General features: G+C 41.8%; 2 protein-coding genes across 10 annotated transcripts in view; both read left to right on the forward strand.

The window, feature by feature from the left end:
- magixb (MAGI family member, X-linked b) overlaps positions 1-10,588 on the forward strand; it is a 47,191-nt gene extending 36,603 nt beyond the window's left edge. For 3 of the 7 annotated variants that reach the window (XM_078950295.1, XM_020704828.3, XM_011477483.4), the window contains 5 exons: positions 1,818-2,018; positions 2,097-2,167; positions 2,274-2,420; positions 3,115-3,253; positions 4,781-10,588. In XM_078950295.1, the coding sequence (XP_078806421.1) occupies positions 1,818-2,018; positions 2,097-2,167; positions 2,274-2,420; positions 3,115-3,253; positions 4,781-5,844 (1,622 nt within the window). In that variant the 3' untranslated portion in view covers positions 5,845-10,588. Of the gene's footprint in view, positions 1-1,817; positions 2,019-2,096; positions 2,168-2,273; positions 2,421-3,114; positions 3,254-3,600; positions 3,705-4,780 lie in introns of all 7 variants that reach the window. The other 4 variants (XM_078950296.1, XM_020704830.3, XM_020704829.3 and 1 more) reach the window with 4 other exon arrangements.
- Positions 10,589-12,302: 1,714 nt separating this feature from the next.
- The window catches only part of iqsec2b (IQ motif and Sec7 domain ArfGEF 2b), a 33,241-nt gene continuing 31,406 nt past the window's right edge, over positions 12,303-14,137 (forward strand). For 2 of the 3 annotated variants that reach the window (XM_023956801.2, XM_023956799.2), the window contains exon 1: positions 12,319-14,010. In XM_023956801.2, the coding sequence (XP_023812569.1) occupies positions 13,541-14,010 (470 nt within the window). In that variant the 5' untranslated portion in view covers positions 12,319-13,540. Of the gene's footprint in view, positions 14,011-14,137 lie in introns of all 3 variants that reach the window. The other variant, XM_023956798.2, reaches the window with a different exon arrangement.

Below are 14,137 nucleotides of genomic sequence, written 5' to 3' on the forward strand. Positions count from 1 at the left end.
GAATTCTGATTAGCAATCAATTTCCGGGGAATTTCTGGAAATGCTTTTGTTGTGGTTATGATCCGTGCAGTAGAGCTTCCAATAAATGCAACACTTTACAGTGGTTTATTAGTGCTCTTTGCAAATACACCACAGAGATCTGATAGCAGAAACCTCCTGTGTCCTGTCTGTATTGAGCATCTGTAGACTGCCATGCCTGCAGCTTCATCTGGGGAGGTGGGGGGGGGGGGGGGTTTGAAGGTAGAGCTGGGGCTGCTACCTCTACTGAGCTCTGACCAGTGAGCATGACAGAGGCTCGCTGGCTGCTGGGCATACCGCTGTGGGATTACTGTGGACAGAAGAACACAGAGAGCCAGGGGAACAGACGACAGCAGAGAGCAGCCCATTTAGAGGCAGCTGTGTGGATGAAGTGCGTCTGTTTGTGCATCTGTGGCTGAGTTTATCTGTCCTAGTGTCTCTGCATGTGAGTTGCTGTGTGTGTGTGTGCACAATGGGCCTGTTTTGCGTGTGCATTCATGTGTTTGTTGGTGTATTTTGCATGATAAGAAGACTATCTCCAAAGCTGCCTTGGCTTTGATTTGACCTGATTACTGTTTCTGCCTGGGTCACCCAGATTAGACCCAGATTGGAGATGTTTCTGGGCTCTGATTTTTAGACTCTGCCCTTTAACTGAATCATCATCCCACTGTGACATTGCCTTTATCCCATCTGACATATTAGTCGCCCACCTGTTAAAATTCTAACCTGTGACCAAGCTTTTTTTTCTTAGAACAATTTTGTGTCAGAGAAGAAAAAAACCCTCAAAAGGGTTTGTTTTAGCTCAACTAAAATGAATTTTAAAGTGTTTTTGTCTGTTAATGAATTACATAAGGCCTCTGCCAAGAGTCTAGAGGGGCCAGCTGTCACCCAAAAGCTCAAGTGGAGTCGGGGAGAGAGTTACAGGGAGTTAACTGCAATGGAAGCAGAGTTGCAGAAGACAGGTACCCAAACAGACGTCCAGCTAAAAAGCTGTAAAAAGACCCTTTTTTTTCATTTGTTAGAGCAGATTACTAATCCAAAATTTCCTTCTGGGCAGTTCAGAATTTTTCTGACATTTATCAGAGCTGAGCTTTATCGTTGAACATCCCATCATACATGGATCAGACAAATTGAGTTAACAATGGAGCACAGGCTTCTGGGATGAGAGCCAGAATTTCACCACACAAAAAGGAGGAATTATTGCTTCATGTTGGTAAATTAATTAAATTTGTTGCGTATGCATTTGGGTAGGAATTATTTAAGATGATGTTGTTCAAAAGCAGACAACCTGCATGTTCAAGGTTCTTGTAGGAGCTGAGAATTAAAGTCTTTGATGCTGTGCGGGCTAAAACACAACTACCTAAAGTCTGATTTTTGACAGACTTTGACAGATTTGGGGCAGAAAAGATTGGATGGACACTTTTCTTCCCGGGAAACTCAAACTAAACTCTTTGCCTGTCTAGCAACAGACATTGATATTAGAAGATGGATGGGAAATGGAGGAGAATATCTCAAGGACGTAGTTGAGAGCTGGGTTTCAGGAAAGCCTGTTATTAAAGTTCACAACATAAATCCTGACAAAATACAAAATGACCTTTTTATGACAGCTTGTTTCAGGAATTCTGGCAGGTGTGCTGATGAAATAAATCTACCCGCTTTTAAATTAATTTGCTTTTGTTGCCAGATGATGCTCAGTGCCTTTAAGCAAAAAGAAAACAGAGTTGTTACACCCACAGTGAAGCACAGCAGTTTTAAGCATTAAGTCGCTGAGTTTTGTTTTATTTTGTCCCGCTTTTCAGCAGCTTCTCTTCTTCCTCACCGCTTTGTGACGGTACGGCGGGGCAGTCCGGCTGCAAAGAGCGGTCAAATTTGTCCCGGAGATCGTTTAGAGGCTGTGGAGGGGCGCTCCGTGGTGACTTTGCCCCATCGAGAACTTGCCCAAATTCTCCGTCGAGCAGGGAACACTCTGCGTCTAACCGTTGTACCCCGCACCAGCACCCGTATGTGCATTACCAACCTCCTGACTCAGAAATCAAATCTGATTATTAATGATTGATTCCCAGTCTTGTCCTTCTCAGACTCTACAAACTTTACAGAAGCCACTGACCATGACCACAGAGGCAGAAGGGGCCAGAGGTCACGTCCAAAGGTAGGGACATGTGGCTCAGATGTGTCCTTCTGTATATACAGTATGCTGTGTAATATTTCCTGCAGAGAATAATAATCAGCCGTCCTTTTCCCTGTTCTTGTTCCAGCGTGACTCAAGGTATTACAGCGTGGATCTGGATCGAGGCCCCTCTGGCTTTGGCTTCAGCTTGCGAGGGGGGAGTGAGTACAACATGGGTCTTTATGTTCTCGGACTGATGGAGGGGGGGCCAGCTTCGCAGAGCCAAAAGATACTGGTGAGTTTCTTTGCAGAAGAATTTTCATGCAACAACTAAACCGGTTTAAAATGCAGATTTGTTTAGCTTAAAATAGAGCTTTTATCAATCTAACTCATTGCAATGAAAAAAATAAACAGAAAAAAACACAAAGGAGATTGTTACTAAAATATTTGCAAAGAAAAAAGTGCTGTCCTGCCATATCCTTGAATTACTTAGTTCTATTTTGTCCTGTTTTATTTCTTTTATTTTAAGTTTAAGTCTTATTTTATTTTATTCTGTCTCAGTTTGTTGAATGGTTTTGTGAACTTACTTCTGATCACCTGCATTTGAGTCCCCCACAAGCTTAACCCTGACACAGAAACTACACGACTAAACCCTTTTAATCCATTTTGAGGTCACGGGGCCCGTGAGCCTAACCCAGCTACTGTTGGGTGAAGGCGGCATGCCCCCTGGATGGGTCACCAGTCCATCACAGGGCCTAAATAATAAAAGCCTTGATTAGAAAATACAATACAGAAGACAAAAATTCTTCAGTGCCTTGTAAGGATTTAAAAAGTTAAAATTAGTAGAAACGTTAAAAAAAATATTTAAGTAAGTAAAGAAAAAGGTTACTCTATGTGCTATGGTACTTGCAGGAATTGTGGTGGTCCAATGGTAGGGAAAGTCTCTTGTTGCTTTTCCCACTGACTTGTTTTTTATTTTTTGGCCACAGGTGAGCGACCAGCTTGTAGAAATCAACGGTAACAGTACGACAGGAATGACCCACAGCCAGGCTGTCGAGCAGATCCGCAGAGGAGGCCAGCGCATCCACCTGGTTCTCAAGAGAGGAAACGGTTACGTGCCTGATTATGGTAAGACTGACCCGGAGGATCCCTGAATACAACACGACACAAGTATTCTACAGAACTCAATCTATAGAAACCTAAATAGTTCTCCAAAACCATAAATGAATGTTTTTGCATGCTGTGCATGTTGTCTTTAGGGTTATTATTTCTGATTTTCCTCTGTTATGATGGACATGGTCTAACCAAAGCACTTTCTACTTTTCACCTTGTCTTTCCTCGCTAACTCATCACATTATTGATTCATTCGATCTTTTCTGCCTTTAACATTCCCTCGCCACACGTTTGTTTTTTCCTTCCATTTCCCTTCTCAACTGTCTCTCTCCACCCCTTCGGTTTTTCTCTTTGCCTCTCAGTGGAGCTCTCCAGTTTGTCTCTGTGTATGACCAACTCCAAGCTAGGGGAGCCTTGCTTCTATGTCATTGGACGGACAGAGAATACGCGGTTGGTAATGGTTCCTGTTAGTTCTCCGATTTTCTGTCTCTCTACATCCCTCTAACAAGTCACTTTTTTTCTGTCTCCACTAACAGAATTGTAAAATAATAACAAAATTATTTAGATTTGTCAGACTTTCTCAGTTAAATGCTACGTTCACACTAGTCTCGGCAACGCACATTCAAGTGACCACTGCCAATGAAAAGTCTGTAAACGTGCAAAAATGCACGTATCAGTCTTCTGCGTTCAATATGCGTTTATGTTTACCTTACAATTACCGGTACAAAGCCCACTGAAACGACTGTTGTTGTGAATTTGGGCTATATAAATGAAATTGAATTGAAAATTGAAAACTCTTCAAAAACTTAAAAACATGTGACAGTAAACAAATTTTTAAGTCTGTTTTCAGCCTCTAAGTAAAAAACGTGCAGCCATTGAACATGCATTAAAAGTTAAACCAGTTAAACTTTGACCTATCAGGGACTTGGATTATGTAGTGATGTTTAATTCTTAGAAGGGTCAACCATTTGAAAAGTCATAAAGGAAGAATTAGTTATTGCAACTTGTATCCAACTGGAATTCAACAACAGCAAGTCTGTCATGTATTGTAATAGAGTTGTGAAAGAAAAAGCCTGGAGCAAGATTCGTGAGAATACATGAGCTAGTATCGGGTAGCGACGGTCCAGAGTGAACACCATATGCTAAAAGCAGTTTCTAGATCCCGTTCTTAAATGCCTATCACATGCTTGGTGTGAACATAGCATAATAATTAATTAGTGGTATACGGATGTAAATTTTTCAAAAACTTGTTTTTCCTTTTAGCAGCTTTTTTGTAATTTGTAATTATATGTAGTGAAATTGTTAGAATTAAAAAATAAATACATTATAAATTTGATCAAGGAATGTTGCTGTATAACATAAAAGCATCTGTTGTTACACAGTTTGACCTGAAAAGACAATGTAAAGTTTTTTTCCCAGAGCTTTTTAATACAGGTTGCATCACTACTCTCCCTAATGTCCTGGATTGTAGCATTCCTGTCATATCCTACCTGCCTGCTTATTCTATTTTCCTTTTCTCTTGCTCATCCATGATGTTTCCAGGCCGTGAACAGAGAATCACATCCCCCTCCCGCATCTATAACCCCAAGGAGCAGGGTTTGGCTGCAGTAAACTCCACTGGAAGGAGGGGGCGCAGTTCCCACCAGATGAGGAGAAGCAGATCAGCTGGAGACAAGAGGGAGAAAAGGACGGAGGTGAGGAGGAGAGGAAGGGACAGGTCACTGAGAGGAGACCGCTCGGATTTACACAGCCCCATTTCTGAGCCGAGTGACCGATCTCATGAGTCCAGGGACAGGAGGAGGAGAAGAAGGAGATCTCACAGTTTACCTAGAGACCCCAACCAGAAATATGACGACAGCAATACAGAAAGGAGGACAGTGAGAGGACGTAAACGGGGCAGGGACAAAGGGAGGATCAGAGGCAGAGAGGAGAGGAAGAGCAGGAGTGAGGAGAGGGAGAGGAGGGCAGAACGTGAGGAGTCTGAGCTGAAGGAGGGTTATTCACCCCCTTTTGAAGATCGAGTGGAGAGTAGGTTGGAAAAGAAGGTGAACGGAGGAAATTTAGAGAGAACCCGGATTGAAAACAAAGCCAGTCTCCCCATTCCAAGTCCCACCCGAAAGCTTCCTAGCCCCGAGCCAAACTGGGAGATGGAAAGTCGTATTGATTGGGACATGGCTGCGGAGTACAGGGAGCTGATGAGCCATGAAACCCAGCAGGTCGAGCAGACTGAGTCCCTAGGTTATGGCAATTATGAAGACGAAGGTGAAGAGGTAGATGAAGACCAAGAAAGCGACGATGCCCACTCCTTGACCTTTCAGAGGCCTTTACCAGGTGTTGCTGTGTTGTCAACAGAGTCACAGAGAAAGCCCTTCTCCTTCCTCACCTCCACACTATCTGTAGACCAGCTGGGGGATGCTGACTCAGAGTCCGGAGACAGCCTGTCTGACGTCAGCATGTCCGCTGCGAGCATCTCAAGCCTGTCTCTGACCGCAAGAGAAACAGACAGACCTAGAGCGGGGGCACTGCCAAACCTTTGGCTCAAACCCAGCAAGCCAAGACTGGTTCAGTTTGTAACGGAGAACAGGCAGCCCGGGTCACAGTCGTAACAGAGGGGAAGAAGCACCGTCTATTAACTTTTCCTTGGAAAGTGAGCATGCGGCAGCTGCATGATACTGTGATGTATTATGTCTCACTGTTAGACCTCTACTTGTTGTCTGCAACAAGCCACACTTTCAAACTTTATCTGAGTCACTTTGATGTCAACAGTAGAAGTCCTACTTTGTGCCTTTATGCTGCAGAGCTCTACCTGATCAGAAAATTTTAACTAGAAAGTGAAATCTCTCCCCAAAGTCTTCTTCCAGGTTTCTTTCTTTAAACAACACTTTACTTTGTCGGTGTTGTGATGTTTTTATTTTATTTTTTTCACCCGCTTCCCTTTTCACAATCACACTTTAGCTTCCTCCTGCTGTGATTCAGACCACAAGAGTGTCCTCTAGCAAATGGAGTGTCGTCATTTAACCCTGACCTTTCGCCCCCTCTATAAACGTATACCTCATAATGATGCAGAGCAATAATAATGCAACCATTTGCGATTAAGGTTCATCCATATCCACCTGGACGGCTGTACTATGACCTGTTCTGAGTGGAATCCGTGTAATGTTTGTACAGTATCCTCTTTGTCTTACTGTCAGGATCTTTGGTTGTGATGATCCAAATCCCCTTCAGATCCAGACGTGCAATCTTATATTCTGTGACTGTTTATAAAGAGAACAGTAACAGGCCATATTGTAAATAGTCTATTTAAACAATCCCTAATTTGTATAATTGTATTGTAATACATCATATTAATACTAAATATTTTAATAGATGCAGTATACCTACATATTACAAAGTGTTAACCTATGAAATTATTTAATATTGTGTGATGAGCGTGAAAATTGGTACTCTGCTTTTGCGAAGGTTCAAACTATGATTACATAACCCCGTTTCCAGTCGGGCTGGGACAAGTTTCTACAAAGCAACAAAACCATAAATCTGCAACTCTGTTTATTTTTGTCATCATCTACAGGGAAAATGATTTTTACTGTCATTCACCGACTTCAATGAGCTTGCCAATTACTTCTAAAATCATTTCAATCTGCAGATCATTCGGTAACAGATGAGGGTGTTGTGAGTCGATCTGATAAAAAGGACTTACCAAAAGGTGATAAAAAGGTCACACCTTGCCGATAAAAAACTACATGAAACTTCCATCAACTAGGGCAACTGTCGTAGTTGTATTGTAGATATTGTTTTCCTAATCACTGTTTCAAAACTTAGACAAAGTGTGTGTGAACAAAAGCTGTGAGGGTGCTATTAGATTGATTTTTTTAATGCTTCCTTCCTTCTAAACTTATGACCTGCTGGTTGTGATCCTTGTCTCATGCCCGCCGATGTAAAAAGATGACTTGAGTCAGGAGAAGATCAGAAATCATTTAAAGAAAAGTGGCCCTCAAGCCCAAGAAATCTTGCTACTGCAGAATATGGGTTCAAGAGAAGTGTTGACTCCCAGCTCAGGCTTCCACAGCTAACAATACAACACTGTACATGAAAGAAGCCATTAATCAAATCACACAAACATGCTAATGTACAGATGGCCTGCATACCAGTAATGCCGAATATAGTCTAGATTTTTTGACAGACATATACCATTATGATCATTTCTTCCCCAGTAAAATCTGCACATTTTATGCAAGACTGTAAAATAATTGATGATAGACAAATGTCTGCAAAGCCGCAAAAAAACTTATTTTCCATCTTTTACCATTGTCCTATTTCTCACTACAGCAGACGTGTTCGTCTAAGAGCAACTTTATTTAGTTAATTTCAGTGTAACGGGGTCACATAGTACCCACAGATATGTTGTCCTTTAGTCTGTCTGGACTGTCATCCAAACCAATTTTCTGATCAGTTCTTTTCCCATCAGTAGCTGAAAACAGAAGCCGTTAGTTTTATCGTGCCTCTATAGGACTTCAAAAGCTGCTGGTAAAACACGAGGTGAGAAGTGTTTTATTTAGCCTCATTTTCCTGTGCTGATGTGAGGATCGTGCTCAGCTGACAACGTTGACATTGTGAAACACGGCTGTACAGATCACTGCATGCAGTTGCAACACTTTCACAAAGATGGTATTTCCAGAGTCAACAGTACAGCTCTGTGAGTTTAAATGAGAGATTCAAACATGTCAGGACTTTGGTTTGATTTGATTTGTTGTTACTAAGGTCGTTATTGTAAATAAGAACATGTTCTTAACCCTTGTGCTATCTTAGATGACCCCACCCTTGCATTGACGTGTTCTCCCTACCATGACAAAGGTGGATAAAGGTGGAAAGATTTCATGTAATCCATGGACACCAGTGAAGATCACAAATCATTGAAGAATAAACGTTCAGAGCACTGTCTAGTGGGTCTAGATGACCCAACTCCCAACGTTTAAGTGCCTAAGATAGCACAAGGGTTAATAGCTTATTTGGTTAAGTAAAGGTTAAATAAAAAAGGAAAAATTAATTGTAGACAATACAATGAAAATCACACAGATATATCAACCCCATTTCAGAAATAAATAAGTGGATTGGTTAAAATTTAAAGAAAATTTATGAACATTTAAGAAAAAATCACTGTAACTTCTCATAATCATAGAGATTTTTGCAGTAGTGCATACAATGCACATTTAATAATAATAATAAATTTGACTTTTCTATGCCTGTCCAGACACTTAAAGCACTTACAATGTGTATTCAATATTCATTCACTCCTCATTTTTACTTGGCAATTGAAAATTACTGATGAGCCACAACCACCAGGCAGACTGACAGGGGCTACTACGGCTACGACCCCACTGACCATCAAGTGCAGATTTTTGGCAAGTACCGATGACAAAATAGTTATTACTGATGATCCTCAGAAAATATTAATTCATAATTTAAGTAAACAATGACATGAATCACACATCATGTAAGTGATATGTAGTACTCATTGATTTATAGTTGAAGTGCATTTCTGACCTGGAAAAAAATGAACCAGAACAGGGCAGTTTAATTAGAATGTATGCAAACGCAGAAGCAAAATTCCATCCTGCCAAAATCTCTTTTGGGGTCACTGGAGCAAACCCAGCCACTGTTAGGGAAAAGGTGGGATACACCTTCAACAGGCCACCTGTCTGTTGCACTCTCCAAGCACATCTAGGGGCAATTTAGAGACACCAATTAACCTATGAAGCTTGTTTTTGGACAGAGTCCCCCAAGAAAACCCACGCATGCACAAGAAAAACATGCAAACTCCACACAGAAAGGTCCCAATTGGGCTTTAAACCAAGCCTTTCTTGCTGTGAGGCGAAAGCGCTAACAATTGCGCCATTGTGCACCCCTAGGAGCAAAATTAATTTACTGAATCAGCTACTCTAAATAGCAGCTCAAAGTGGTCTTGTATTTTCACAGCTACCACATAAATGTTATTTTTTTAAAAAGAAATTTGAAGACACTGCCTTTTATATGAATATAATATTATATGTTTGTTGTTTTATTCTGAGTGTAGGCCTTCTCACTTTTAGGACATCAAGGTTACTTTAAATCCATTGAAGTGCATTTAGCAGCTCCATTACTTTGTGGTCTGCTGATTGACAGATGATTTGACCAGTTTGTCCAGTTTGAGACAGAAACAATATTTAATTTTCCCTTTTGCCCTCACAGGCACAACTTACTAAAAGGCTATACTCGACAAACTTTAAATGAAGTCGGTGAGTGAAAACACTTTCCGCAGGCTCATTTGCTTACGAAAAAGGTTTATATTTTGTTGAATTTTGGAAACCTTGCCTAAGTTTCCTGAAAACTGGGCTTTTAGTGCAGTACCTGTTCTCGTCATAAACAAATGTTTTGCTGCTTGAGTGTGGTTTTGGATGCTCCATGTTGTTCCCCACTTTGGAAATCAGGGATGCCAATCCATGCATTCTTGTGCTTCTGTTAATCTGTGTGTGTGTGTAGGTGTGTGTGTGTGTGTGTAGGTGTGTGTGTGTGAGATCGGAACAAAACCACTATCCTAATTCAAGAGAGTGCTGTGCTTATTGTGCCACGTACAGTTGCCTTGGTAACAAACCGGTTTATCCTAACCACTGATTTTTCATACTGTGAAAACCTTTGCTCCAGGATGTCTAATAGTAAATAGATAGGCTGTTTTGTAATTTCAGTCATATAGAAGGTCCTTACTTCAAATCTGCAAAAGGAAAATCAAAAAGGTTCTGAACTCTCATATGGCGATGTAGCACATATGTCTTTTTTTCTCTTATTTTTAAAAATTAAGTAAAATAAATATACAATTCTATATGAAAACCAAGAATAGGCATTATACAGAATGGATGCTGTGAGATGTTATTTTTCTATGAAATTATCTTTTTTTTATACTCTCAGGTTTTCTGATACTTTGCTCTAGATAAGCCATTAAGAGAAGACAAAGCTATGGTGACTCTCCATCATTTCACGGCACAAAGTGGGTTCATATTATTTCCGAGTCAAAGCAATATCATGCTGATTCGTTCTGGCAGCACTGAGAGACACAGACTGTTATTTGCTTCATCTGCAACAATCCGCTAAACCAAATTAAAGACGCTGTGTGCCCGGTCCATTTGTTTGCATTGCTGTGCTGCTCAGAAAAAGCAGGGCGTTGACTCAATGAGCAACCGCCTATGGCCATACATGGCAGCCTATAGAATTTGAAAGGCTTATTTTGTAACATTTGCTAATCTTCTTTTCTTAAATTTTGATTTCTTAAAGAAGGATGTTTGGCTGAACTGTAAAGTGCAAATAAAAGTGCTGAACTAATGTCTAGCTGTTGTGGATTCCTTCATTTCTGCTGTAGCTCCTATTGAAACACCACAAGAAATAAAGGACAGCAGGTGGCAGCAAAAATATGGACTATACTTTATTTTAAAAGTGGTTTTGAGTGCACATTAGTTAAAAATCTGAGATGTTTTAAATTATTCCCAAGAGTTGTTCCTTTTTTCATCCTGGGAATTTTGTTTGTCATAAAATGTGTACCCCTAATTACATAGGTGTTACTATTTGTTTTCATATATAAGACACCTGATGGGTTACTAAAAGCAGTTAGCATTACCAGAGGGTAAAAAAAACATGTTTTTTCCTTTTCTGTTGATTTTTTCTTCTTTTTACTAATTGTTGTCCACTTCTTGATGCTCTGAAGCCTTTGTAGAGGCAGGGTTTTCATGGATATTTAAAGAATCTCTGAGGCCGAGGAAGGGACCTCCTGTTCACATTTGCAAGTTATTTTTAATCTTCTGTTTGGCTCTAATGAACCCCCACCTGAGTACAGAAGAAGGACGTATATGCATATAAATACAGAGTTTGTACATTTATCAATAGACAATTAGGTTGTGGAATGCTGTGTAGATGTATATTGATATTTTGCAATGTGTGAGAATCCTAAAGGGTCCCCACCCCCGGCTTGGGAATCATTGGCTCTGCAGACTGAGAAGAAAAGAAAGCAGCAGCACAGACCTGATTGTGGCTATAAACCTTTACAGCAGTAACCGATCGTTTTATCTACATCGATGATTTAAACACTGTCTTCTTGAAGGAACATGGGGGTTATTTCTCCATTCAACCTCAGTGCTCTTTGCCTTGCGCAGAACATTACCCTCACCTGTGTGAGGTATTGCACTTAAATGGAGAAGCAGTGGATGTACACCATTCTAGTTTCTACATTACAGCAGAGATACTAAATATAACATCGCTCTAAGGTCCGTTTTCTCTCATGTTGACTGTCCTCTGCCACATTACTGAGTAATCCTGGACTCAAAAACGAAAGAATAAAGAAAATTGCTCAATTAAATTCAATGTTTCGGAAGGCAGTGGCCGAAATAAATGTTTGACTCAACATAAAGATTCTCGGACTATTTGTAGGGAGAAGCCTTGCAGAGCTGAGCAGTGGTTTCTTAAATGTGCGCTCTGGACAGCTTCTCAGTTTGTAAAGCTGAGCAGGTATACGCTACTGAGATTTTCAAAATAAAATATCTAAAACTTAAATTTTATGTTTGTAATAAAAACGTAAACTTTTCTTAAACATATATATGACAAGAAAAATCAGCAGTCAACCATCAGAATAGCAGGTGTTTATAAATGGCATGTATTACTGAATACCAAAAGTGGATTAACATACTTTATCTAAGAAAAAATAAAGGTCCGACAAAAAAAGGTAATAAGAAAGGTTTGAGCAAAAAAATGTAATTAAAATAACAAAGTTAGGAGGGCAAGCTCACCCAATATTAAAATACATACAATGGAAATAAGTCTGTTTGAAAAACAGTTTTTGTCTGTGCCTCTGCAATATGATTCTTTTTTTACACTTAGGCAGTGTGTTCTGAAGTTTTGGTGCATAATAATGTCTTAAATCAGCTCAGCATGACCTCGATGCCCTCTATAACACCAATTCTGTGGACACCAAAGTTTTTATGTAAAAGTCTTGCGAGGATGGTTGCTCCTTTATTCTGAAAGTCTATTCCGGAAGTTTAGCTCTTACTTTCGTAAATTGTTTTGGAAGAAGAAGTGGCCAGCAGCGCGTCGCTGCTGCCCAGACCGAGCGTCGTTTCTACGCCACCTCCAAGGAAAATCCCGCCACTCTCCTCTGTGGAGTAACGACCTGACACAGACGAGACTCTCAGAAGTCGGGTGTTTTCACGCGGAGGGGTTGTCTATTCACGAAAATGGCGGTTAAAGCAAATACATTTTGAGACACCAGGAGAAGTAAAACAAGTCCCGGGCTGTGGAGACTCTCTCTCTCTCTCTCTCTCTGGACAGACGTTAGGTGACAAGAGAGAGGAGAAGAACTTTGATGGTGGAGCGCAGCCTTCGTGGATGCGGGAGGCGCAGGTAAACTCTGCATCGTTCTCGGATGAAAAGAGCCCCGCGTGCGTGTCGGGATGTGACTTTTCGGCGCAGGAGCATGTAGTTTGTGGCGAAGCGGCTGGGGGGATTCGGACTTTGACAATGAACTTTGTTTGTGAACCGTGCTTGTTTACTTTTTGGGCTTTAGGGACACGTGAAACCATGGGTTGAATGAAAGCAGGAGGACAAACTGCGGGGACATTCATTCAACGTGGGTGGAAGAAGAATTATTAATTTACTGTTATGTAATAATTGACAGCGCCTGATATTTAGTGGCAAATCAAAGCTAGAATCTGCCCAACATAGTTGTTTTGGTTTAAACTGATGCTTTATTATTAGTTCAAACCTTTTAAGCCAATTATCTGAATCTTTCGTTTTATTTTGATTGTTATTCTTTTCTTTTCCTATTCAAAAGCCCCCAAGGCTAGAAAAGTTAGATTGGGTTCAATTAGACAATATTTACTTTTAACACTTCGCCCACCTGAGTTTGATCTAATTTGATCAACTAAAAATGATCATCTGGGCGCTCCATGACCCCGTCAAAATGACTCCAGGAAACCATACAGCCATTGGTGTCATGGAATTCATTTTCAACTTTGTGTACAATATTTTTTATTGCCACTAACATGTTTTAATGCTCACTTTTGCCCTCATCGTTGGCGAGATGTAGGCACTCTGAAACCCTCAACCTCTTTACCTCATCAACTTCCTGTTTCTGGACGACCAAAGTCCATAGTTAACCTTTGACAGAGACTTTGTCGGTCCCTCCCTCCCCCCAACTCATTAGGGCTGGTGGGGAGGGTGGATCTTTGCCCCACGGGGTCCAGAACTGTGGCCGGTGGCTCACCGACCCCTAAAGGAAGGGCCCCCGCCATGGAGTCCAGTCCGGAGAGCCCCAACCGGGCGGTTGAGTACCTCCTGGAGCTGAACAATATAATTGAGAGCCAGGCCAAGCTCTTGGAGACTCAGCGCCGTCGCATCGAGGAGCTGGAGGGCCAGCTCGACCGGGTCAGCCAGGAGAACCAAGACCTGAGGCACGACCGCACCCCGCGGACCCCTGGATCAGACACCCCTGAGCAGAACCACAACCACAGCCAGCCGCTGTCCCTCCCCATTCACCAGAGCTGTGGAGCTGCCGCCGGTGCCGTTGGAAGCAGTGGGGGGAGCAGCAGCACCGCAGCAGCACAGGCGACAGCTGGATCGGCCACAACTCCGGCGCCCAGCCGAGAACGGAGAAGCCACGGAAGGCTGACCCGAGGCCTCTCCTGCGGCTCCTCCACCACCGACCGGCTGGAGCGCACCGACAGCACAGACACCAACGCCAGTTCCAGCTTACGCAGGAAGTAAGTTCACACCACACTCGGCTGGCTTCTGTCTTTACGACAAGTGTCGGCGATCCCGCCCAGCTCCGCCTGTCTTGTAGGGATGACCACTGTTGGCGTCGGTTCTTAAGCCTGTCAGAACATTTAT

Source organism: Oryzias latipes, chromosome 7 (assembly GCF_053564925.1).
Source record: "Oryzias latipes strain Hd-rR chromosome 7, Olatipes_Hd-rR_3.1".
Classification (NCBI taxonomy): Eukaryota; Metazoa; Chordata; class Actinopteri; order Beloniformes; family Adrianichthyidae; genus Oryzias; species Oryzias latipes.